The sequence below is a fragment of the Thermobia domestica genome, chromosome 4 (assembly GCF_964235325.1).
Source record: "Thermobia domestica chromosome 4, izTheDome1.hap1.1, whole genome shotgun sequence".
Taxonomy (NCBI): domain Eukaryota; kingdom Metazoa; phylum Arthropoda; class Insecta; order Zygentoma; family Lepismatidae; genus Thermobia; species Thermobia domestica.
This window is the reverse complement of record NC_137457.1, coordinates 227,609,847-227,637,431: the sequence shown is the minus strand read 5'-3', so window position 1 is coordinate 227,637,431 and position 27,585 is coordinate 227,609,847. Positions and strand designations below refer to the sequence as shown.

Below are 27,585 nucleotides of genomic sequence, written 5' to 3'. Positions count from 1 at the left end.
AAGATAGTCAGCCGATCTCAATACCGGCCTGAGGACTTCCTTATCCCGCTGGGGCGGCCCACCACCTCCGGCGCTACTGCCAAGTCACGATCATCCTCGATTAACCGGTCAACGACTGACGTTCCATCCCTTGCTCCACCGCAGGACGACAATGCCATGGACTTTACCGTGGTTACTACACCCAAGCGACGTCGCTCGTCCTTGGAGTCTACATTGAGCCAACAATATTCATCAGACTTCCCTGTTTTACCGATGAGCAACCGATTTGAGCCTCTCTCTACTCTCACAGCTGACGAGTCTCCTGTGATAGAGCCACGGCCCAAAAGCACCAAAGAGATTAGACCACCACCTATTTACATTTACGGCATCAAAAACACATACAACTTCACCAAAAGCCTTTCCAAGACCCTCAGAGAATCGCCTCAGGTTCGGCATAACAAAGAACGCATCGTGATTCAGGTATCTTCTAGGGACGACTTCACAACTATAAAAAACTACTGCGAACAGACGAAAACTGAATACGCTACTGGCATCGCCAAAAGTGACAGACCCCTAAAGGTTGTCGTTCGCAAATTGCCCATTGATACAGACGTCGCCGACCTTCAGTCTGAACTATTCACCTTAGGCTTTAAGCCACTCACGATTCATCAAATGTCTCGTCGGGGCCCCACTGGTGGAGATAGGGTTCTCATGCCCCTTTTTCTCATCTCCCTCGAGAAAACTCCAAATATACAAGAGATCTATAACGTATCAGCTTTGCTTCATTATAAAGTTACATTTGAGCCGTATCGACCGCCGAGTGTTCTGCAGTGTTACCGGTGCCAACGCCTTGGTCATTCACAGGACACTTGCAAAGCTCAACCTAAATGTGTCAAGTGTGGGCAAAGTCATTTTACAAAAGCCTGTGCCAAACCAGATGCATCCACGCCAGCAACCTGTGCAAACTGCGGAGGGGACCACCCAGCCAATTATCGCGGTTGTCCCGTCTTTCGCTCCTACTCAGATGCTCTCAAGAAATCAACTCCTTCTAGCCGCAGCTCCGGTCCTACTGCATCAACTTCACTGGATGATAAGGCACCTCGCAGCGACCGTCCTCCACCACCAAATCAGGATGCTCCCTCTACGTCTAGCACACCAGATAGTGCGTCTACACCATCCGTTAATGACTTTAATCTCCACTCACTCCTCACTTACATCAAAACCTTCAACTTTGGCCGCATTATCTCTCATCTCAAGAAGGGATTTACTAGACTTCGGGAAGCCACGGATCCTGCGTCTAAGGCTGCTGTCGTCATAGAGACATTCGCTGACATGATTGCTGATGGCTGCTTCTAACCAACCACTCATTCATCACACCATAACTGTTGTCACCTGGAATGCAGATGGTCTTACCGACCAGAAGCGTCTCCTAATTCGTTTTCTAGCAGAACATCAGGTCGATATCATACTCATACAGGAAACTCACTTCACTGCCCAGGTTACACACTGGAGACTGCCCAACTACCAATTATTTCGTCTCGACCGAGTTCAAGGACGGAAAGGAGGATTACTGATTGCCCTGAAACGAAGTTTCAAGGCTAGACAACTCCTTTTACCCCAGTTACACACACTAGAAGCTCTTGCTATAGAAGTCTTCCTCCCCGGGATTCCTCTCATCTTGGTCACGGGCTACCGTTCTCCAGCACATGACTTAGATCCCAATGATTTCGACGCCATCTTGACTTTGGGCCCCAAAATCATATTGGCAGGGGACTTCAATGCAAAACATGGGGAATGGCACTCCAGACGTTCCAACGAAAACGGACGAATATTACACCGGTATCTGCACACATCTCCATTCATTGCCTATGGGCCACCTGATCCAACTCACCATCCTAAAGCAGGCGGAGAACCGGATGTGTTGGACATAGTTCTAAGCAAAGATACCATCTTAGCTACACGTCCTTACGTGATCTCAGCACTGGACTCAGATCATGATCCGGTCCTTTTCAAAATTTCGCATCGTCATATCTCCCGTCCTGCACCCGCTCATATCTCCCGAACTACGAACTGGGATGTCTATAAGCAGGAATTAAACTCTTTGCTCGACATAGCCGCTCGTCCAAATTCTCCTGCGGAAATTGATCAGGCGGTCGCCCATCTCACACTTGCTCTACGTACGGCTGACTCCCTCAGCACATCAATAATTCCTGACTTGCAGTCCGATCCACAATGTGACTCTCCATTACTTCGTCTTTATATCCATCTCAAACGCTGGGCTCGAAGTACTTGGCAGCGCACCAGACATCCACTCTACAAAACACTTTGGAACACCTTAAGCCGCAAAATCAAGACCATCACTAGACGACAAACCGAGCAGTACTGGGAGACACTTTTTCGTGGGGTCACACTTAATGACACTAAAATCTGGCAGTATTCCCGCCTTTTCCAGCGCCGAGAGACTTCTCGTCAAACTCAAATACTGCAAGGTCCGCATGGGGTCATACATGACGACCAAGGGCAAGCAGACCTATTTGCTGCATCTCTAGAGCGCCAGTTTACACCTAATGCGACTCCTGTCGTTCCTCACATTCGGCAGGACGTTCGGGCCACTATGCGCATGCTCCATTTTCAACCAATACTTCCCCTGCCTGAGGTCGTAACACCAAGGGAAGTTGAGCGTCAAATTGGTCACTTGCCCAACAAAAAAGCACCTGGAGTTGATCAGATCCGCCCAGAACTACTGAAACATGGGACACGGAAGCTACTCCTCTATCTTGCTGCTTTATTTACAGGCATCCTTCAGGTTTGCTACTTTCCCCGTGCTTGGAAAGAAGCGAAAGTCATTCTTCTCCCTAAACCAGGTAAAAATCCAACTCTCCCAGAAAACTATAGACCAATTAGCCTATTATCTCATGTGAGCAAACTCTTCGAACGAGTGCTTCTCGCCCGACTTCAGGAGCACGTCACCACTCTAGATATACTCCCCCACCATCAATTTGGTTTTCGTGCTAACCACAGCACAACAAGCCAATTAGTGAGGGTAGTCGACCATCTGACTACCTCTTTTAATCGACGACATTATGTTGTAGGTGTATACCTTGATATCTCGAAGGCGTTTGATAAAGTGTGGTTACCAGGCCTCATTTATAAACTTCGCTTACAAGGTTTCTCTTTACCTTATCTCAAACTCCTCACTTCATACCTCTTTCATCGCTTTTTCCATGTCTCTGTGGGACAGACCAAGTCTGCTCCCAAACCAATTCAAGCTGGTGTGCCTCAAGGCGCGGTTCTTTCGCCTCTGCTTTACACCTTATACACCGCTGACTTACCCATTGTGCCACACTGTTTTCCTGCAACATACGCCGATGACACTGCTTTCTTCACGAACAGCAGCAATCTTCGTCTTTCCTACCACTACATGCAGCGGCAACTCAATGTCTTTCAACGTTGGGCTACCACCTGGCGCCTAAAAATCAACGCGGATAAGAGCGTTGCAGTCTGTTATAGCAAAAGACGCAGCAGAACCATCCATCGTTTATATTATGACAACATTGAAGTTCCACGCCGTCTGCATGCTAAATACTTGGGAGTTATCTTAGATCGAGGCCTTACTTTTGGTCTTCATATCAGGGACATTAAACACCGAGCCCTTCGAAAATTGTCTGCCCTCTATACTATTCTGCGTTGCAGTGCCTTAAGTCATGAAACAAGACTCCACGTCTTTAAAATGGTAATTCTGTCCACAATCACCTATGCATGTCCAGCATGGCAACATGCGGCACTCAGTCACTTGCGCACGGTCGAGAGTGTGCAAACCAGGGCAGCTCGTATCATAACAGGCCATGACCGATATACGCGTAATCGTCAACTTCTAGAGGACTTAAACATATATCCTATCCGGGACGTGTTACATCAACACCATACTCGTTTTTGGGCCAACCTCCCCCGCCACGTCAACCCCGCTATTGCAGCCATTGGCACAGCGCATACACACCGACGAACTTACAGGACGCCACGTTTGTAGCATAACTCTTTACCCACACTCTCCCCCTCACTGCGACAGTTGCAGCTGAAGGCCACATGACGTCGTCGTATCTCATGTTCTAGCTCACCCCCCAAAGGTCTAATCATTTTGTTTTCTACAGCTGTCATCGAGTCAGGGACTTTTGTCCGATACTCGACACAAAACTACACTTTCAAGCTGAGCTGAGCTGAGCTGGGCACGTGTCATCCACACAAACCTCCGATCCCCCCACAATATCTTTCCATCCTTGCTGCTTCTCGCCGCTCTTTCCGTGACTTTCAACGTACTCATAATCCTATATCCTTAGCACAGCATCGTCGTTGGACTCGCATGCTTCATAATTACCTTACTGCCTATAAAAGAAAACGTTGGATATCCACCTGCAACTCCCTCTCAACTACATCACATCCTACAAAATTCTGGCAAAAATTCCATCAGTTAACTGGTCAAACTCGACATACATCATACCCTATCATCTCTCATCATCATCCTCTCCAAACCGATACTGATAAAGCAAATGCTTTTGCCTCCTTCTTCCAAGAAATATTTACCCCTACCGTACAACTACCACATTCAACTATCACCCGACGTGTCGAACGCCTTGCAAATCCGCACTCCCCCCTCCTACAACCCAACAGTCACCATCAACTCACCGATTCACCTCTTAATGATCCCATTACTCCTGCAGATATCTCAGCCTCCATCAAATCGAAACGTACCACGGTGCCTGGCTTTGACCATATAACTTATAAACTCATAAAAGCCTCTCCTCCCGTCTTATATACACTTCTTGCAGCCATATACAACTTCATTCTCCGCACCGGCTTTTATCCACCACAATGGAAAATCTCAAAAACTCTACTTTTCACCAAACCCAATAAATCTCCTACAGAACTCTCATCATATCGTCCTATACAACTAACATCAGTACTCATCAAAATCTTTGAACGCATTCTTGTCAGTCGCCTTCATAACCATCTTTCTGAACGAAACCTCATTCCTCTTCATCAAGCTGGTTTTCGCCCAAACATCAGTATTTCCGATCAACTCTTACGCCTCACGACTGCCATAACTAATCATTACAATACATCCAAACCTTCCTGCCTGTTATTGTTCGATCTTGAAAAGGCTTTTGACAAAGTTTGGCATGCCGGCCTCATCGCAAAACTTCTCTCTTTTCATCTTCCTTTCTCCTACATCAGATGTATCCATTCTTTCCTTTCAAATCGTATGACTTACATTACCGTCAACCAATCACTTTCACATCCCATCTTCTTCACTGTGGTGTTCCTCAAGGCTCTGTTCTTTCACCCCTTCTTTAGGTATTATACGTAGCAGACATGCCCCCTCTACCACCAAATGTCTCATTATATCAATATGCCGACGATACAGCTTTTTTCACCACAGCCAACACTGTTCAACAGATAAATCGAACACTTCAACAAGCAATTGATGCCTTCACTTCCTGGTGTGACAAGTGGCGCCTAACAATAAATCCCCTCAAAACACAGGCTATCATTTTTCTTCCACCTCGCTGCCGATCACGAATTTATCGCAACCCTGCTCTTCTTCATATTCACGTCAATGGCACTTTCATACGCCCATCATCACAAGTAACATACCTCGGAATCATCTTTGACTCCAAACTCAGCTGGAAACCTCACTTACAGAAAATCCGATCACAGGCTACAAATCGATTAAACCTCCGGCGGCTAGTGGGCACCACTTGGGGCTTACATACTGACACTGTTATTAAGACGTATAAGGTTTTCCTTCGACCTGCTCTCACACATGGCCATATATGCTGGATCTCTGCCCCTGACGCACTATATACTAGATTTGCAATATCCGAACGTCATGCTCTCCGCCTTGCCTATCGTATAAGACTACCAGCACCAACTGCCGATCTCTATCGCCGTATCAACTTTCCCACCATCTTACAACACTTGGAAACACTCCGCACAAAATACATAACAAAAGTCATTGCCGAAGGTAATCCGCTCTTCCTCGACACCTTTCACCAGGACATCATTCATGATACCCCTCCTCAACATCAAGCCACACCTCTTCAACATCTTCTTACTCTGTACCATACGACTTTAGACGATAATGACCCCCACAAGGCCGATTTTGCTATATACCGTCCACCTCATCTTAGTCCATGCATTTATCCATCTCTGCACTAGTGTTCCATCAATGTTGCTAGCAGCGGGCTTCATCTGTCCTCATCAGCCCTGTGACGCCCCAGGGCAGAAGATAACCATTCACTCGTCCATACTAACATTACCCTCGTGTTTGTGACGTCCATCAGCACTTCACCTCATCTCTCATAAAAAAAATAAAAAAAATAAAAAAACAAAGAAGAATGCCCACAAATAAGAATGAAATGAAATAAAATAAAATAATGCTCCTAACCCTCAATGCCCCCTATAAATAAAGAAAATTCCTTATACCTATAACTCTCGTCCCGAAGAAAGGGCGTAACCATTTGACCGGCTTAACCCTTAAAAAAAGCGGCACGTCTACGGATCGAGTCAGGGGGGCTGCTCCACCTGGACAGCTATCCAAACTGGTTGTCCTACCTTCAACATCTTATTCATCTTTCATCAGCATCTCATTGACCAGGGTCACGGCTTATTACTCTCCCGGTCTGCAAGATGGCGGACCCCAATGCTTCTGGTGGACCCACAGTGGATGGCCGACACGGTAACTTACCACCTGTTTTTCTTCCTCCCTCCGCTTCGGCCACGAAGGTGGTCAAGCGGAAGGATACGGGTACTAGACAACGAACCCAGTCGGGTAGTTCAACTGCTTCAACTACATCCAACGTTTCCACGCGGTCCAGATCACCACGAAGCACGCAGTTATATTCTGATACTGTAACGCAGCCTCGCCAACAGGCGAAAAAGCAGCATCGAGATAGACCGTCAGACTCTTCGGATATGGATGCAGCCGATGACCAGACTGGTAACGCCGCCAATCGTCATCAATCATCTCTCATCGACAATCATATTTCGGATAAACCCTCTCTTCATTCATTTCTCCTTCAACAATACGATACCAAGTTCAGCAACAAAAAGTTCATAACTATTCAACTTCGGAAATATCTACCTAGCATCCCTTTAACAGAAGTCGTTAAAACTAGAAACGGATACATTTTCAAATCGCCAGACCCACAGTTTGCCACTACAATTCGGAATAAGGCTTCATTTGAAATTTTCGGCAAACAGGCTACCATCACTTCACTCAGCTCTAGTCGACGCAAACAAGCACCGCCACCAAGACGACCTCCACTACTTTCAGTAGTGATTCGAGGAGTCGACCCGACTTACAGTGATGAGGAGATTCGTGAGGAACTTCAATATGAAGGACATACCATCAGCAAAGTCATACGTATTCGAAACAATGCTGGTCCTACTTACATGGTGCGTGTCCTCACCTCATCTCAAGACACCATCGATAACCTCCTCACGGCAGGGGCACTTATCTATAAACGAAAACATCGCGTCGAACCTTCGCGCTCTTCTCCACCTTTACCTCTCCGGTGTGAGAAATGCCAGATATACAATTCTCATCACACTTCTCAGTGTACAAACACTACTGTCTGCGGTTACTGTTCTGGTCCCCATCAAACTCGCATATGCCCAAACATGGCACAACCTCCAAAGTGCCCCACATGCAATGATCAACACCCTGCATATAGCTATAAATGTAAAAGCAAACCTACAGCTCAAGAATCTCATCCAGAGCTTGTTGTACCTTTACGGGCTGCAGAACAGACAACTTCTACCAATCGCACCGTTGACGATCCTGTCACCGTTAGCAAACTACTTGAATTCATAGCTCTGACATTGCAAAATATACATCCTTTCCAACGTCAACATGTTCTTCAACATATCATTGCCTCCGCCAAATCTACTTTTCATGTGTCATTATACGCTACATACTCCAACAACTATGTCCACTTCCACACCACCAAACTTGAAACAGCAGTATAATTTCTGTCAACTATGGATATCATTTTCTTATTTCTCAATATTCGTTCTCTTCTTAAAAACAAAGCACTCTTTGAGACTCTCCTACTGGAAGAAAACGTTACAGCTTTTCTGTTAAATGAAACGTTTCTCAAGCCCACTAACTCCTGCACTATCCCTCGATACACTTTACTACGTCATGATAATCGCATCCCAGCACTCAGAGCCAATGGAGGTGCTGCGATAGGTTTTCGTCATTCAATTCCATTTCGATCACACCAGTGTCCTCTATTACATATCCCAGAACACGTCATCACTACCTTATATCTCAAAAATATCGCTCTTACACTCGCAACAATCTACATCCGCCCCGGCCTTCCCATTCCTCACGACTTTTTTTTCACACATCTCTCAATCATATAAACACTTCATTATCCTCGCCGACATCAACCTTCATAGTCGTTCTCAAGCAGAGAGAGATGACTTTACTGACTTCATTACGGTCCATATCAGCGGTACTCTGCTTGCACTACCGTCCCCAACTCGTCCCATCAGTAATACTTCACCCGATATAGCATTGGTTTCCAATACTATCATCAGCCGTTGTACAGTAACTGTTCTGGACTTAATGGGGAGCGACCATGCGCCCATCAAGCTCACTTATCACTCCGGTCTTACTTCTTCTGCATCATTACCTTCACCACGTCTATCACCACGTTATGATAAAGCTGATTGGCCATCTTATCGCTCCTATATATCAAACGCACTGGCAGATTACGAGTCCCCAACTACACAAGACGAACTAACGCACCAGGTCGATACTATCACTACTACAATTCAACAGGCTTCTTCTTTATATATCCCACAGTCCGAATCCATCCCGTACCGGCCGAAACTCCCACCACAATATCTAGCTCTTGTCCGTCGCTCACGCCAGTCATATCGGGAATTCCTGCGCACCCGGAATCCTGAAGCACTCCGCCTTCATCGTCAACTCCAAAGAACAGTTCATAACTACATTTCGGCTTATAAATTACGCCAGTGGGTGAAAACCTGCAATCATCTTTCCGAAACAGCTCATCCTACCCTATACTGGAAGCGCTTTAGTGCACTCTGTGGTAAACACACCAGGACTCCATACCCTCTCCTACTACATGATACCCCACTTCATTCAGACACAGATAAAGCAAACGCCTTTGCTGATTATCTGCAGGGAATATTCACCCCATCCGAGTCGGACAACACAGGCATACCTCATCCAGTCGATCAAGTGAATCTTAACTCTAGATCTTTGCAACCGAACACCACCCATGTCCTCCCCGACCATTGTCTCACTAGTCCTATCACAGTTTCCGAAATCTCATCTGTCATCCAGCGAAAACGAAACATTGCACCTGGCTTCGATTCTATCACTTACAGACGCATTAAAGAAAGTCCTATAGCACTACTTACACTTTTAGCCTTTATTTATACGTTTATCCTCCGAACGGGATTTTTTCCTACCGATTGGAAAGTGTCTAAAACACTTATGTTCCCCAAACCTAATAAGCCTCCATCGAATGTCTCGTCCTATCGCCCCATACAGTTAACGTCTACATTCAGCAAAATATTCGAACGAATACTAGTGAAACGCCTCCATCCTTATTTACTCGACCATCAACTACTCCCGACACACCAAGCCGGCTTTCGACCATCATTTTCTATCAACGATCAACTAGTTCGCCTCACAACTCTCATCACCAATCATTACAATTCCATACAACCTTCCGTGCTACTCCTCTTTGATCTTGAAAAAGCATTTGACAAGGTTTGGCATCTGGCACTCATATACAAACTCATCAAATTTAAGTTTCCGATAACCTATGTTCGCATTATTTATCACTTCCTCGCCTGTCGCATTTCATACATTGCCATTAATGAGCAGCTTTCACATCCTATTTTTCTCATGTGTGGGGTACCTCAAGGTTCTGCTCTTTCCCCTCTCTTATACATCCTGTTTGTTGCAGATCTTCCGCAGCTGCCTCCCAACGTTCACCTCTTCCAGTATGCTGATGACACTGCTTTCCTTGCTCTAGGTAAAACCATCCAAGCCATAAACACTTCATTACAAGCAGCTATAAATAATTTCACCCACTGGTGTTCTAAATGGAAGCTCAAAATAAATGCCTCTAAAACTCAAGCAATTACTTTTGTTCCACCTCGGAAACGTACCAAAGTACATCGCAATCCATCCCTCCTATCGCTCACTGTCCATGATACACCCATCACTCCAACACGCACTGTCACATACTTAGGCACTATCTTCGATCACCATCTCACCTGGAAACCACACCTTCAAAGTGTCAAAACTAAAGCCTACAACCGACTGAACTTGCTCAAACGCTTAACCGGTACTACCTGGGGTTTTAAAGCCAACGTTGTATTAAACACATACAAAGTCTTCCTCAGGCCAGTTCTTACATATGGCTTTCCGGCTTGGATTTCCGCTTCATCCTCCTATTATGAAAAACTAGCCATTTTTGAAAGACATGCCTTTCGCATTGCCTTTCGAATCTCTCTGCCAAGTCCGACTCGTGATCTCTATTCCTTGATCTCATTTCCTACCATCCGCTATCACCTTGAAGCACTCCGTTTAAAGTTCATCACTCAGCGTTACACAAACCATCAACCTCTCCTCTTTGAAACAATGCATCATCTTGCACTTCACTCTGCTCCCGCACGATACCATTATACCCCGCTTCACCTTTTGTTTACATTATACTGCTACACTGTACCACCAGACCACCTCGATCGACAACTCCTTGACGACTATTGCCTGCATGTTCATCTCCCTCATATTTTTCCATCATTTTGTGCACAGTGATTCCATCATTACTAACAGGGCTCACCACGTCTTCATTAGCCTAGAGCAGCCCCTAGGCAGAAGATAACCACATGTGTCCGTCTAACAGTCCTCATAATGTGTTGTGGCGTCCAGTGCACCTCACTTCATCTCTCATCTCCATTAGTGCTTATGATTTCAAATTGTACGTTAGTTTATATTTCAATTTCGTTAGTTTTCCTTTATTGCTTATTGTTACGAGATCATTTATTCACTATATTTTTTCCGTTGCTATATACACTTAAATTCGATAGTTTATTTCTTTTTTTCTTTCTTTTTTTGTCATGTTTCGTTTTGTATTCTTACATTTACTATATTATTTTTCGTTATGTTAACATTTATATAAACATTTGAAGTTTCTTCTACCTTGTTGTATGTTTATGATCGAAAAGATCATAAAGACCTCAAAATAAACGATGATTAAATAAAGATATCAATACAACAGCCCATAGCCCATCCATCAATTCCTCACTTCTCCTATACCTTAAACTACCCTTCCCTAAAAGAGGGTGTAGCCCTCTGAAAGGTTGCTAGCCGATGGCTAGCTATTAAAAAAAAAGCGGCACGTCTTTACCCCTCTCTCTCTCTCTCCAGATCCTTCATTGCGCCGTCACCCTACAGACACATTACACCTTTCTTCACCTGCCCTTCAGCCCCATACCAATCACATACTACCCAGTGTTGTCAGATGGCGGGAAACTTCCCGCAAAACGGGAAATTCCTAGCGTTGGCGGGAATGCGGGAAATTCTGGTTGAAAACGGGAAATTCTGTCAACTTTTCTTCCTTTCGATGTCATCTCTTTCTCACTCCTTGTCGTCATGTTTTACTAGATGGTAACGTCTTTGAAGGTCAAAAGAACCAGAAGAGCAAGATATGTTTATAAACCGAACCAAATGGAACTGATTGTTCATCGCGCCAATATCCATTTTCTAGGAGGAGAAAGAAGGGACGGATGGTTTATGGCCCTTTGCTTACTATATCTGTTAGGGAAAGGAGGAAAGGAAATAATGTTTGGAAGCAGGACACACACAGACACAAAAAATGTATATTTCTCTCTATACCAAACCTACAGATAGAAAATAGAAGGATGACCCTATAATAGATTTCTCCTCCCGCAGGAAGAGATAAACTTCTAATTAATTGTTTATAGTTATTTGATTTTAATCTGAAAGGAAAATTAGAAACTGAAGGAGGGCAGTACAGAAAACCGATTCCACACTAACATTTACTTATGTGACGAATGCTTTGTTTATACTTTTAACCACAGACAAAGCGTTGAGAAAGTCATGTAACTACAAACACAATCAAATAAAAAAAAAGAAAGAAAGAAAGAAAGGAAAGAAAAATGCATGCTCTCGATCGCGCTGTTGAGGATCTGGATTCTAGTCCCGGAATAGCAGTTGACATTTCTGTCGTTTCTGACCAACTCGTACCCCCCCCCCCCCAAAAAAAAAGTTTCCTGTGCCAGCAGAAATAATGGTTTTGATTTGTTGTTTTTGTATAATCTACAGGTATAGCCTATACGCTGAACTTCTCGTTTTTGTCTATATTTCGAATGATCTGTCCAAAGTTTTTGAGAAATTTGTATTAAAATTAAGAATAAAGTGAAACATTACTTTTAAAGCTTTTCAGGAAACAATCAGACGACAACTGAAGGGATATTACTTAGATGGTCGCTATTTTGTCTTCAGAAGGAATGGTTTCTGTCTTTATTTAAGATATTATTTCAGTATAAGACTGTGGGAAACCAAAAGGAACTTCTGTCCATATTGTTTGAGCATACCAACATTTTTAGTGCCCTAACACCTTCTATTGTAGCTAATAAATCAAGATGTTTAATAAAACAACTATGAATCTCCTTTGTAGCCGAATTGCTACTTATCGTGCTTTCGGTGCGAGGGGTTCCGGTTCGAGTCCCGCTGGGAGCTCAAAATTTACGGTGTTCGTGAGTCCAATTGAGGAGTTACATGAATCGATATGTAACGTACTCTGGTCAAGGATATGGGGGTGAAGGGAGTCATTATTATTATTATTATTATTATTATTATTATTATTATTATTATTATTATTATTATTATTATTATTATTATTATTATTATTATTATTATGCTACGGTAATATAATATATGTTTTATGAGTCATTTTCTGTTGTATTCATTAATATAAATATTTCAGATAGTAAGAAATGCTGCAAGTTTTTATGCTTTCTAAATTGAGTTTCCTTGCTGAAGGTGGAAGGTCACTGAACTTGTTTTCCAATCCTATACTTGACATTCGACATCTGCGAACCATCCCTTGCTTAAATTCCTCGGTCCTCTCCGGACTCCTAATTGAGGCCTCGCGGTAGAAGTGCAATAAAACTGAAAACACTAGTAAAATCTGTCCACCAGGTCACAATATATTGTCATTTTTTCTGCAAGAAAGGCAATCGAAGACTGGTTAGTTCGTTGTTCGGTGTTCCAGTGTCAGGAAGAGTCGTGTGTTTGGCTAGGTGGATCTTGTGGTAACTTTTTTTTTTCTAAATATATATATATAGAGTAATCAAGATGAGTGATTGCGGTGTAAAGAAACGAGACAAATCTAAAAAATTTAATAAGGATTGGCTTTCGAATCCAGAGTTTAAGGGGTGGTTGCAGTCTGTGCCGGGAACAAATACTAAAGCTAGGTGTAGAGCATGCAACGTTGAAATCGTGTGTGGCAAAAGTGAACTTCAAAAACACGCAAAAGGGGCCAAACATCTAACTAATGTTAAGCAATTGCAGCATACACCATCTATTGCTGCAGCGTTTACGCGACAAGGAACAAGTGAGGACCAAGAGCATAAAATTCGCGTGAAGGCTAGTGAAATTGAAATAAGTGCATTTTTTGCTGAACACAACATCCCGTTTCATGCCGTGGACCATCTTCTTCCGCTATTGCAAAGAGTTTTTTCTGATTCTAAAGTAGAACGAGACATTAAATTAAAAAGAAATAAATGCGTCAGTATAGTAAAAAATATATTGTGCAAAGTGGAGACAGAAGAAACTATACAACAACTCCGGCAATCTTTCTTTTCGATTATGGTTGACGAGAGCACCGACATTTCAAATGACAAGCATCTTTGCTGCGTGGTCAGATATGTTTCTCCAATAACAGGCCGCATTAGAACACAACTTTTAGAACTTATAAAGCTGGATGCAAGAAACTCTTCTGCACAATCACTTTTTGAATCTTTTATGCAGTGTCTTAACAAACATGAAATTCCCGTAAAAAATGTTGTGGGAATGGCAAGTGATGGGGCATCAGTTATGGTGGGGAGAAAGAATTCATTTATGTCAAGGCTCCGAGATCTAGTTCCATATTGTGTTCTATTAAAGTGTATTTGCCATTCAGCACATCTCGCATCAAGTAAAGCGTGTGAGAAACTGCCTCGTGGTCCTGAAGAACTTTTGCGTTCTATATCAACATATATGTCTTCAAGTGCCAAACGCTCAGCGTAGTTTATGGAAATACAAGAGTTCTTCTTGCAGGAGAGAAATAAAATCTTAAAACCATCATTAACTAGGTGGCTTTCAATGCATCAATGCATTGAGCGAGTACTCCAAAACTGGGATGTGCTTATAGCATTTTTTCAGATGGCAGTTCTGGAAGACAACCTTCGAAGTACGGAGACCATTCTTAATCATTTAAATAACCCGTACACAAAAGCTTACTTTCTCTTCCTTAAAAATGCATTAAAATATTTCAATTCTTTTAATGCATTTCTTCAATCCAACAGTGTTATCATTCATACTTTGTGGGTTGAATGTAATAAACTATTTAAGCAGTTTTGTCAAAATTTCATAAAGGCAGAACTACTTGAAAGTGAAAATATAAATGTTAAATATCCCTCCAACTTTTTGCCTCTGCAAGAAATATACTTAGGGCTGGATTGCACGAAACATCTGCAAAACTTGAATCAGCCAGAAAATGATATCAACAGTTTTAAACTAAAATATCTCGATTTTTATATCTGCGCTGCAATGGAAATTCAAACTAGATTTCCTCTTCAAGATCAGATTTTCAAAGAAATGAGATTTCTCGATCCTTCCATTGCATTTACTCTAAACAGAAAAAGTTTAAAGGAAATTTCGGTTTTACCTTCTAATTTTTCTACTTTTCTGAATGCTGAAGCAGCGGCCGCTGAATGGAGAAATTTACCGTTGGCCCTTGATTCTGACGAAAAAAAGGCATTGGTAGAATTAAATATTGATGAGATGTGGCATTCCATTGGGGAAATTAAAAATTTTGAAAACATTCGGCCATTTCAAAATCTTGCAACTCTTGCAAAAATAGTTTTATCACTACCACACTCGAACGCAGAGGCTGAAAGAACTTTTTCCATTGTGACCGATGTAAAAACCAAGAAAAGAAATAGGATTGGATCTGCCTGCGTTAACGCTATTGCTGTTGTCCGGTCGAACTTCCAGGCAAATAACATAAACTGCACAACTTTCCGAGCAACTCCAAGACATATTTCCCACCACACAGCATCTGTACTTTATGTGGAAAATAACGACAAACCTACTTCATCATCAGACAGTCAAATATAGGGATACAGTGTTACATTTCAAATGGAAACGCGTCTTTTTGCATAGTGTGTATTTGTACTGCAATAACATTTTTTAAATATATTTTGTAAAGTTTAATTGCGTGTGTCCCTGTGTGTATATTTGTGAATCCATTGCGTATAATAACTGCATATACTGTTTGACTATGTATAGTGATGGTAGTGATTCTGTATAGTGAATTTCGTACGAAGAAGATGGAATTTCGTCAATTCTTGGTGAGTACATTTTCACTTTTTGATTTTTAACATATTGGAAACTTATTTTTCTTGGCGGGAAATTTTGCAAGCGATCGGGAAATTTCAGGGCTTTGGGCGGGAAGTCTGTTATTCTGAATCTGACAACACTTACCTCAGGATTCTGCCCTTACATCGCCCATTACCGTCGAAGATATTTCTCACAGTCTTCTTGGCAAAAGAAACTCTGCACCAGGTTCAGATCGCATATCCTACCGCCACCTTAAAGAAGCGCCTTATGTTCTCCATTACCTATTGGCTGCCATCTACACGTTTATATTACCACATTAATGTTCTTGAAACCTAACAAACCACCCCATGCAGTTTCTTCCTACCGTCCCATCCAGCTTACTCTCGTCTTCAGTAAATTACTTGAACGCATCCTCGTCTCTCGACTCCATCTCCATCTCTCTGAACGTAATCTCATCCCCCTACCCCAAGCAGGCTTTCGACCCCAATTCAGTATCAATGACCAACTCCTTCGTCTAACCACTCACATAACAAATCAATTTAATTCCTCCTAACCGTCCTGCCTTCTTCTATTTGATTTGGAAAAAGTATTTGACAAAGTTTGGCATCTCGGTCTGATCTATAAACTTTTTTCCTTTGACCTTCCTCTCTGTTATATCCGTTTTATTTTTCATTTTCTTACTTGTCGCCTCAGCTACGTCTCCATCAACAACCAATTATCGCATCCCATTTTCCTTCACTCCGGCGTTCCCCAAGGCTCATCACTCTCTCCCCTTCTCTATCTTCTTTATGTGGCTGACTTTCCTCCTCTCCCTCCCAACGTCACACTCTACCAATATGCTGATAACACGGCGTTTCTTGCTGTTGCCTCTACCATTCAACAGATTAATCGTCTCTTACAAGCAGCCATTGATGACTTTCTTTCATGGTGCAGACACTGGCGCCTCAAGCTCAACCCTGATAAAACACAGACTATCATTTTCCTCCCGCCTGGCAAACGATCTAAAGTATATCGAAATCCGGCAAATTTCCACGTTCATGTCGATGATCTTCCATTACAACCACAGAACACAGTGACTTATCTTGGCATTACCTTTGACCGACACCTTAAATGGTCTCCTCATCTGAAAACGATCTGTAAGAAGGCTTATAATCGACTCAATCTTTTGCGTCGCTTGACCGGTACCACTTGGGGACTCAGTGCCCACACTCTCCTCACTACCTATAAATTGTTCTTACGTCCCGTTCTGACTTACGGCTTTCTTGCCTGGATCTCGGCCGCCCCATCCTTCTACACTCGCTTACAAATTCCGGAACGACATGCACTTCGACTTGCTTTCCGCATTCGTCTTCCCAGTCCTACCCGAGAACTATACAATCAAACTCCATTTCCGCACATCCTCTACCACTTAGAAGCGCTACGTCTTCGCTACATCTCTCGACGATTTCAAACCCACCACCCTCTGCTTTTTGACACCATCCATCAGTGCGCTCTCATCAGACCCCACACTATACTCCGTCACACTCCCCTCTCACTTCTTTTCACACTATACCGCTACTCCCTCCCCCCGGACAGCCCCGATCTCATTCTTATCAATGACTTCATCACCGATACAGCCCCATCCATATATCATTCCATCATACGCACAGTAGTCCTAATGTTCTACCAGGACTTCCCACTGTCTTCATCAGATTCGGAGCTGCCCCCGAATCAGAAGATAACATGCATTTGTTTCTCTAATCTCAACCCGTTGTTGTGATGTCTAATGCACCTCACCATCATACCTTTTCTCTTACCTCATTAATGATTATGGTTAATGGCCATAATGTCCACATGCCTACATTATAATTATTATCTCCCCCCATATTGGATGAACTACTTACTTATGAATTATAATTATGTGAAAATATGGTTTAATAAAGTTTAATAAAACTATCAAAACCCAACCATCGTTCTCCACTCCTAGTCGTTCCACTTGCCCCTCTTCCCGGTGTAAAGGGCGGTACCTTTTGGACGGGTGCTAGTCGTACGCAACTAGCAAAAAAAAAAAACCCGGCGCGTTATCATCACTGGTCACGACAGATATACTCGCAACAGTAAAATTCTGGAAGATTTAGAGCTGCCTCCTGTTAGAGAAGTTCTACGGCATCTCCATCATAAGTTCTGGCATACTTTACCAAGATATGTTAATCCAGCTATAGCCACCATCGGCACCGAATGCGCTCTACGGAATGTTTATCGCACGCCACGCATCTAGTATCTTTCCATAGCTCGTAATAACATTATCAGCTACTCTGCGACAGTTGCAGATGTAGACTTCCAGACATAGTAAAACAATAGTAATATCCAACTAGCCACCTGCACATCTATATATATTCTTTATGCCATCTTACTCATGGAGTCAGGGGCTTCGGCCCGATACTCTTCACACAACTTCAACATTACCGTGACCGTGACCGTGACCGTGACCGTGGCGCGTTGCTTGTCACAACTAAACCGTAACAATTATGCTTATTTTGATGTTTTGCAGAAGCGGATCGGAGACTTGGGTGTTTTCACGGTTGTGCATTTGCTTTAATAATTGGGTAGGCGAGGGAAAAATATATTGTAGCATAGATTTAGTCAGACGGTTAAGTTATACTGATTTCATACTGTTTTATCTAAATTCGCTTACTGCAAGCTTCCATATAACTTGTTTAGCGTGTTTTCGCTTGCAATAAGCTTAATAAAGCTTGCCATTGATATACGCTGAAACTTGGCTTGCGTTTGAGATAATTTGACTTGTGTTTAACTTTTGGTGACAAGCTTGCCGCAAGCCTTGACCAGATGTAACTAACTAGCTTGCCACAAGCTTGCAGCAAGCTAATTGGCTTGCATAGGATAGCTTGCCGCAAGCTAATTGACCTTGCAATAGCAAGTTTGTGGCAACTTGCAGCAAGCTTAAATTTCTGTCTGGGTTTACTTTCTCTTAAAATGTAACGCGTTAGTAACGCGTTACTTGCCTCAAAAAAGTAACTGTTACTTTACTTCGAAAGTAACGCGTTATTTTTAGGTCCGAAACTTTGAATATGTGAAAAAATCTTATTACTTCAGTTTCCCGTACTACTATTACTACCACTATTATTATTATTATTATTATTATTATTATTATTATTATTATTATTATTATTATTATTATTACTCCACGTTCTGAATCGATTTATGTAAATACAAGGACAAATTTTTACTTGACAGCTATATGAACATTTTAATGTAATGCAACATTGACTAAAATGTCATACTGCGTTACTCGTAGGGATGGGCACGAGTGAATTCGAGCAAGTTTTCTTAGATACTCGATTCAACTAGAAACAGACATCTTTGAGCTCGACAAGAGAACTCGGCTTCAAAAATTTCTTCCAACTCGACTCGAATTCGGGTCGAGTTTCGAGTCGAGTCAAACAAAATCTGGAGTATAGTTTCGAGTACTCTCTTCAAGTATTTTACATAGACAATATAATTATTATCAATGATACTACTACTACTACAATTTATTATTATTATTATTATTATTATTATTATTATTATTATTATTATTATTATTATTATTATTATTATTATTATTATTATTATTATTTATATCTGAGTACTAAAATAGTAGTTGATTGCCAATGTCGGTAGTCGTGAAGTCTAGGAGTCAAGGACATTGTTCACGAGCTTCTGAATTTGGATTGAGGGTCTCGGTTGAGTATTCGGGATCGAGCCAAACATTGGTAAAAGTTATAGGGTAATATATATATCTTCAAAACTTCTCGGCCCGGGTTTAGAATTGTCAACGACTCGGGCAGATGGACTCACAGCTCATTCACTATCGACCCAAACGGAAAAGTGAGCCGAGCCAACAGCTCACCCAACCGAGTCGGCTAGAGCCCTTCGCTCAGTTGAGTCGAACCGAGCAGATGGCTCATCCCAACCAAGCCAGTTCGAGCCGATGGTTCATCCCAAGAGAGCCGGCTCGAACCATTGGCTCAGTTAAGCCGAACCGAGCTAAGCTTGTTATAAAAAATATCTTGTAGTCTCGCTATCGAGACAAGACGAGATGCGAGCAGTGTCCCCTCTCGTGAGCAACACTAAAAGTATTTCATATTACTACTTAGCTTACATTTCTCATGGCTTTCGCTTTCTAGTGTAATCAGGCCAAGATTTCAAAACGAGTTAAAACGAGCGAGCCATTTATCAAACTCGACTCGTCTCGAAACTCGACGGCAAAAACTCTGTATCGGCTCGGAACTCGACTAGAGAATATTACTTTTGGCTCGATTCAAAACTCGATTTGGATTCGAGTCGAGTTTTAGCTTGACTCGTGCCCATCTCTATGCGTTAGCAAAAATGGTTGCTTATTATTCTGCTAAACTAATTACGGTATATAATAATAACAATGTTGCTATGTAAAATTAAAAATACAGAATATAGAGAAACATTACACTACAACTGACAAAATGAGAACACATGAACTGGGGCTGAATCAAAACTTGCCAATAACTCTAAAATCGATACTTGCTTTTTAAAGCTAGTTGTTCCAAACTCTATAATCAACGGGACTTTGATATGCAAACTGATCTAAAAGAACTCTAATATTACACACCATCAACATCACATCAATAAAGTAGGTCTGCTAATCAGAACACAGTTTATTCGTATTAACCCCTTACAGTATGTCATTAATTATTGCATCCTAGTTGTTGATAAATATTTCCCGCCGGGGCACCACTTTACTTTTAAATTCTGTTCACCATCATCTTCAGCTTTCAAGAAAAAGTACCGGTATTCTTTCAAATGTTCGAACGATAAAATATTTTCGTTCCCCATCTTTATAAAAACACCAACCACAGTTCGTACACTACCATTATACTCGTAGTTCACTCACTGAATGTATTTGTTTGGAGCTGTCAAAATCTAAGACATAATCTTCCAGTTGCTTGCAATCAGTACACGCGATTTTCCTGAGGCTGTCCTCATCTTCCAACAGCAAGTGGCACTATATTTTGTTATATAAACAAATCAAATTATATCTATGAATGAATTTGCAAGCCTACCAACATAAAGTTCGTAAGGCGAAACGGCAAATGCACATCGAGATTTCCCGTTCCGCCGTATATTAAGATAAAAAGTGATAACAGGTTTTTACATGCAAATTTCATTGCTAGAGGTCATAAGGCGAAACAGGAAAAGGCGAACAGTGCAGGAATCATCGGTCACTGATATCGTTCATGCACCATTGTTCCATTCTGAGAAATTCACTTACAGGAAAGAAACACTTGTTTCCGAAAAAATAATATGCATATATTGTAGTTACTCATCCGAAATGTAACGCAAGAAAAGTAACGCAAAGTAGGTACGTTACTTAAAAACTTGTAACGCGTTACCGTTACAGTTACTTTGGAAAAAATGTAACGCGTTACTAGGAAACGTTACTTATAAAGTAACGCGTTACAAGTAACGCGTTACTTGCGTTACGTTACTTCCCAAGACTGCTACGAGGACAGCATGTTAATACACCTCGCGTCATATTTCGTGTTCTCTTCACAGATGAAACTACACTCGCACTCGACATTTGTGGTCTGAGGCAAACCCACATGGAATGTCAACTCGTGTCCATAAGGAATACTATTCCGTGAATGTGTGGGCAGGAATTATTGATAATTATCTCATCGGACCATACGTACTGCCAGAACACGTTGGTAATATCGCATACTTTTTGGAAGATGTTCAGCCCGAACTATTACAAACAGTGCCACTGGGTTTTCGCTGAAACATGTGGTTTATGCAAGATGGTGCTCCAGCACATTTCGTTGCGGAAGTGCAAAATTGCCTGAACGCACCCTTTCCGAACAAATAGATCGGCAGAGAAGGACCGGTATCTTGGGTACCTCGCTCACTAGATTTTAATCCATTGGATTTCTTTTTCTGTGGCCATATGAAACAACATTCTACGCGACACCTGTACAGTCAAAACAGGATTTGGTTGCTCGAATTGTTGCTGCAGCATGGAACATTCAGCAAACGCAACGAGCGTTTCAACGCGTATGCTGCGTTGGTCCCTTCGCCGTCGCTGTTACATTTGCATTGAAGTGGTAGGCCGAAACTTTGAACACCTTATGTAGTGACTGTTGTGACAACCATCCTCTTTTCATTTAAACAAAGACCCTCCTCTGTACCTGCTCCATACCTCTCTTCGGTATGCAGTCTCATTATACAGTTTGAGACCAGAAATATCGTTTCCTGTTACTGCACGTAAAAATATCGCAAATATTTTGTTTCACGTTCGTCAGTTTAGAACACTGATTGAGAAAAAGAAAGTATTGTTGTCGCATTTGTCTGATATATTGATCGAAATGAATATGCTCAAACATTTATGTGTATTATTATTATTATTATTATTATTATTATTATTATTATTATTATTATTATTATTATTATTATTATTATTATTATTACAGCATGGAACATTCAGCAAACCCTTATTGCGCGTTCTTTGTCTCGCAATAGTAGTTCTTGTTCAATTCCTCTAGTAGAAAAGGAATGCGTTCTCGAAACGTTGCGATATTATTAATATGAGCAAATCGGCAATCGGAATTTCTTTATTTTCTGTTACCTATCGGCTTGTGTTGTACGTATTTCTACATTGTAGGGACGTGACGTTTCCAGTACAACGTCTTTACTAGTATTTTTGAGGAGGTATGCAACTACCACCAGTGATTATTATCTTAACCGCCATCTTCTATCTGCGTGTATGTAAATTGACTTGCCACGTGGTATTATTTCCAGGTAGTGAGACGTCTTTTACATGCTCTTGTCAACTCAACTGACGTCCTAAAATGTCCGGGAATTCCTAACGTCCTCTGAGGAGTCCCTTGCGCCGCCATTGCACAGGTCTGAAAACTGCAAATTTGGATAGAGGAGGTTAGTATCATTTGATGATATCATGCCGGATCAGTAGTTTATGCAATATTTAACTCTAAAGTTTGTTTTCACACGCTTTCTGTAGCTTATAACATGTAAACGACGCGTTTTCGTCCTATGTTTATTATAACATTTTTGTTTGTTTTGCTCTCATGAATCACCTCGCTGCTTTAGTACAACGAATTTGGCGCCATACTCTCTCTCTCTCTCTCTCTCTCTCTCTCTCTCTCTCTATATATATATATATATATATATATATATATATATATATATATAGGGTGTTTCACAACAACACCGACAAAATTTGGGAGGTGATTCCTGATACCAAAATAAAATAAAAAGTACAGACCAACCTGGGTGCACAAATGCTTTCTTTCGAAGTTACAGGCTGCCGAAAACATGAAAAAATGAACTGTAAAGGTCCACAGCTCCAAAACTATGGGACCTACCGTAGTCTGGTCAAGACTTCACTTAGGAACTAATATGTGTCTTATGAAAAAAATACATGTTTCAGAGCCCTAAGGTACTCACGCAACAATTTTTGTAGAGGGAATTTGGTTACGGGCATATAATTTGAAGTACTCACAAACTACTCTATAACATTTATTGTGGAAGTACTGCAGGATTCTGAAACATGGTTATTTGGATAGGGCACAAATTAGTTGCTAAGTGAAGTCTTGACCCGATTACGATAGGTGCCATAGTTTTGAAACTATGGCCTTTTAAAGTTCATTTTTTCATGTTTTCGGCAGACTATAACTCCAAAAAGAAAGCATTTGTGTACTCAGGTTGGTCTATATTTTTTGTCTTATGTTGGCGTCAGGAATCCTCTCCCAAACATTGTCGGTGTTGTATTGAAACAGCGTATATATACCTAGGTATATATTCGTATATATTCGTATACATATATAAACAGCATAATCAAATTACTACTGTACTAACATAGATATTATTAGATTAATCACAAAATGTTTGCTTTTAAACATGTTCACATATGCCAAAAGTGGAATTTACAATAAATAGTAATAAATTGCCGCTGACCAATGATCCATTGAACTAAAAATGTCTTATGTTGGCGTCAGGAATCCTCTCCCAAACATTGTCAGTGTTGTATTGAAACAGCGTATATATACCTAGGTATATATTCGTATACATATATACGAATACATACATATATTCGTATGTATGACAATACAACATAATACAACGTAATACAACATAAGACAACTACTATTACGCATTATATTCGTAAACAGCGTATATATTCGTTAGTATTTTTTAATTATTAGATGCCTTCTTTTGCTCCGTATATCCTTATATTAGTGACAAATACAGTATTTATACTGTATATTCAGTTAAGTATTAAGATATGTCAGTAGATGTTAGAAAACACAAATGTAGACAAGATATTACGAGTGACATTCTTTCCATTGTTCTTGGATTTCCAGCACTGGGAGTTTTGATAAATTTGTAAAAAGGAGAATTTCTTAGTTGTTTATTGGGTGAGCAGACTCGGAATTGAAGGACTTTCGCAAACTGTTAGGCTCTTAGCTACTTAACATCGTTCTAGTTATCAGCTACGAAAACAACAAATGAAGGGTAAGGTGAAAAAAGAAGGAATGTCACAAAACTGTATTTTCGAGAAAACTAGGTTTTGATTTTGAAAACCGCGTACAAAATGAATAGGGTTAGTCAAATCTTTCCTTGGACATATCTACATCTACGCATGCATGGCATATATAGGCAAATAGTACCAAGAGTCATCAACATATAGGGCAAAGCATCCGTTAAAGCACACACGTGGACATTCCTTGTTTTTTCCCTTTCCTTCATATACATTTTATTATATCTTATTTGGGTACATATTACTGTAAAGAAGAATCAATCCTACGTTTAGTGATATGTAATTTCATCAACTGTGACACAATTCCTGTAAGATTATTAAAATTAGAAAAATATTACCTTGAAGGTTTAACTTCTACTGAACAGATTATTCATACTTTTCAGACAGCTTGTTTGTTCTTTCTAATTATTTTATCCTACTTTAATTATTTGCAGATGTACTACCGTCAAATTATATTTCTAATGCACAAATAAAGGCAAATTGTGCAAGCTGACCTGAACAAGCAATAAAAATGGTTAACTATTTTAACAACAAGTATGATGTAGAACGAAATAGACAAATATATAATATAATGCAGGAAATAAATAAATATAGCAAGTAATGCTTTATCACATAGCAGAGCATTACAATTTTCAGCGTTAGAAACAATTTCATTAAATAATATAAAGAAGACATTTTTAGTTCAAAATTAATTCAATGGATCATTGGTCAGCGGCAATTTATTACTATTTATTGTAAATCCCACTTTTGGCACATGTGAACATGTTTAAAAGCAAACATTTTGTGATTAATCTAATAATATCTATGTTAGTACAGTACAACGTAATAATTAATATATCGTAAAAATTCGACCAATCTAATATCTATGTTTGGTCAAATTTTTACGATGTACTAATCATTGCCAATTACTGCATAGATGGTATTACATTGACCTAAATGGTAATTTTACTTATCAGCCACTAGACAAACCATATGATTCTATTGCAGTTCATTTAAGAACGGCTACTATTGTTAGTCAAGTATTATATACAGGAAGTAAAAGAATGTAAAATAATCAACATACCTCTAATGTCTCTTATTGCATTCTTTAAAAAGAAATCACTGTGGACTCACGCCTTGAAATGTAATTACCCATCCAGTGCCTTGATTATGCACACTTGTTTTGTATTGGACAGCAACAGAGCTACCGGGGCTTACGTAATCAGCCGGTGTATCCTACAAAAATGCAAATTACAATTACATGAAACATAAATAATAATAATAATAATAATAATAATAATAATAATAATAATAATAATAATAATAATAATAATAATAATAATAATAATAATACAGTATGCACTTAATATTGCATAACGCTAGGATTATCCGAGGATAGTGGATCTTGGGAAGGTTGGAATAGGGATGCGCACGAGACGAGTCGAGACAGGATTTTCCTGCCAAAATTCGAGTCGAGACACGGCTCTTCCAATAGAGAAATATACATTTTTCTAGTCGAGATAACACTTTTACAGCACATTTTCGAGACGAAACAGATTTTCTCGGGCGCATCCCTAGATTTGAGGGCTTGAAAATCAATCTCAGAGTTAAGTTTGATGGACAAAGTAACCAAATAGATGCGATTGTTCAGGTAAATTGGATAATATGTAGATACATTTGCATCTATATTCAGGAATGCAACCATGGGCAGCATTTACGACAGTATATTCTACTGTTACATATTCTTCCTTTAGTTCTGTTCCATATATTCCTATAGTATAGGTATCCATATATTGTAGTATATATACAGAAGTAGATACAGAAAGCTAATCGTAAAACTTAAATTCAATGAATTCCCAAATTGCTTGCCTATCGTTATGCTTGAGGTTATGCGTGGAATATGACTGGATTGGAAACAAGTAGAATTGAAATGATATCGGAAAACGATTACTACACAAAAAATGGAACATAAATTCCGTTTAAATGATCAGGGAGGACAATAGTGAATAGAGATGTCAATTCATGAATAGATGCCACAGCCAGAAGAGAAAGAGGTTGAACTTTCAAGGTTTTGAGCAAGGACTCTACTTACATCGAGAAAACTAGTCGTGATGATCACATTTGCCTTGCGGATGGAATCAGATAGAGGTGATATGTATTCAAACGAAAACAGTCACCACAGATGACTCAAGTTAGTGGTAAAACTGAAGTAATTCGACTGCTGGAAATATTTCAGATCAAGGAATATAAACGGGTTAAATCATGCTCGGACGAGGAAAGAAAATTCTTACCTCAACTGGTTGCAAAGGAGAGATGGGTTTAATATAAAATGTACCTAAAATGGAAAACGTAGAGTACACCAATGGCGAAACCGCAAGCAGTTTGAACATTAGTGTGCTTAGAATTTCTGCAGCATGCGAAAGATGAAACAACGGATCAACTGAAAATGGAAATTCTGGAAGCAGATGATAGATTATACATAATCAGAGACCATTTCTTTACTTATTTCACTGGCCATCTGGAACAATTAATGTTTTACCCAAGAAGTGCCACATTTGTCACAAATGAAATTTGGTGTCATTTTGAGAGTAATAATTCCATTTATTCAGGTTTATATTTGTAAGTTGTTTTTTGATGTATATTTGTGTGTATGTGTGTATAGGGTGTATTTGGAAAGAAACGGTATAGTTACATATAGCGGTAGCGTACAAAGTATTGTCACTCGAATTTCAACAACACACACAATTTCTAACGTGCCGCAAGAATTCAGTTGCTAGGCATCAGCACAAAATTTCTGATTGACTGAACTTAACCAGCAGTCCTAGATGGCGTAGAATGTTTTACATCATAGAGCGTCATGCTCTTTAACTATTTCAATTTAATTATTAACAACAATTTCCATTCTGGACATAATATAGTGCATTACAATTTTTATAGTGTTTTACATAATTTTTTTGTATGTTCTACGCTTCTGCCTTCCTTTTTCAATAACAAACTAGTGTGGAAACAGAACTATCTGAAACAGGCCAATTCGTCCATTTTGGAACGGGCCATCTTTTTACAATTATAATAACAACAAGAAGATTTAAGACAATTTTAGTGAAACAGTCAACTTGGCCTTAGTGCTGTGACTTTAATTTTCAAATCTCCCGCAAGGGAGATGCATAGATAGATAGATAGAACTTAACCAGCGACGGAAAAGAAAAGTAAAACAATGCTTTTTTGTAAGGACGTATATGTTGATAGATATGTGAGAAAATTGTTCCAAATGTAAAGCGACTGTGTGTGTGATGTTCTATAGGATGTTCTACTTACTTAACGTAATTTTCTTCATTGGATTTAAAATGTAATTTCCTGTTTTCATAAATGTAAAATTAAGCTAGAA

General features: G+C 40.4%; 1 protein-coding gene across 1 annotated transcript in view; it reads right to left on the bottom strand.

Moving 5' to 3' along the window:
- The window catches only part of LOC145683884 (cubilin-like), a 1,291,374-nt gene that overhangs the window by 11,359 nt on the left and 1,252,430 nt on the right, over nucleotides 1–27,585 (bottom strand). The window contains exon 69 of the mRNA XM_081755522.1: nucleotides 25,285–25,436. Within this exon, the coding sequence (XP_081611648.1) occupies nucleotides 25,320–25,436 (117 nt within the window). The 3' untranslated portion in view covers nucleotides 25,285–25,319. The remainder of the gene's footprint in view (nucleotides 1–25,284; nucleotides 25,437–27,585) is intronic.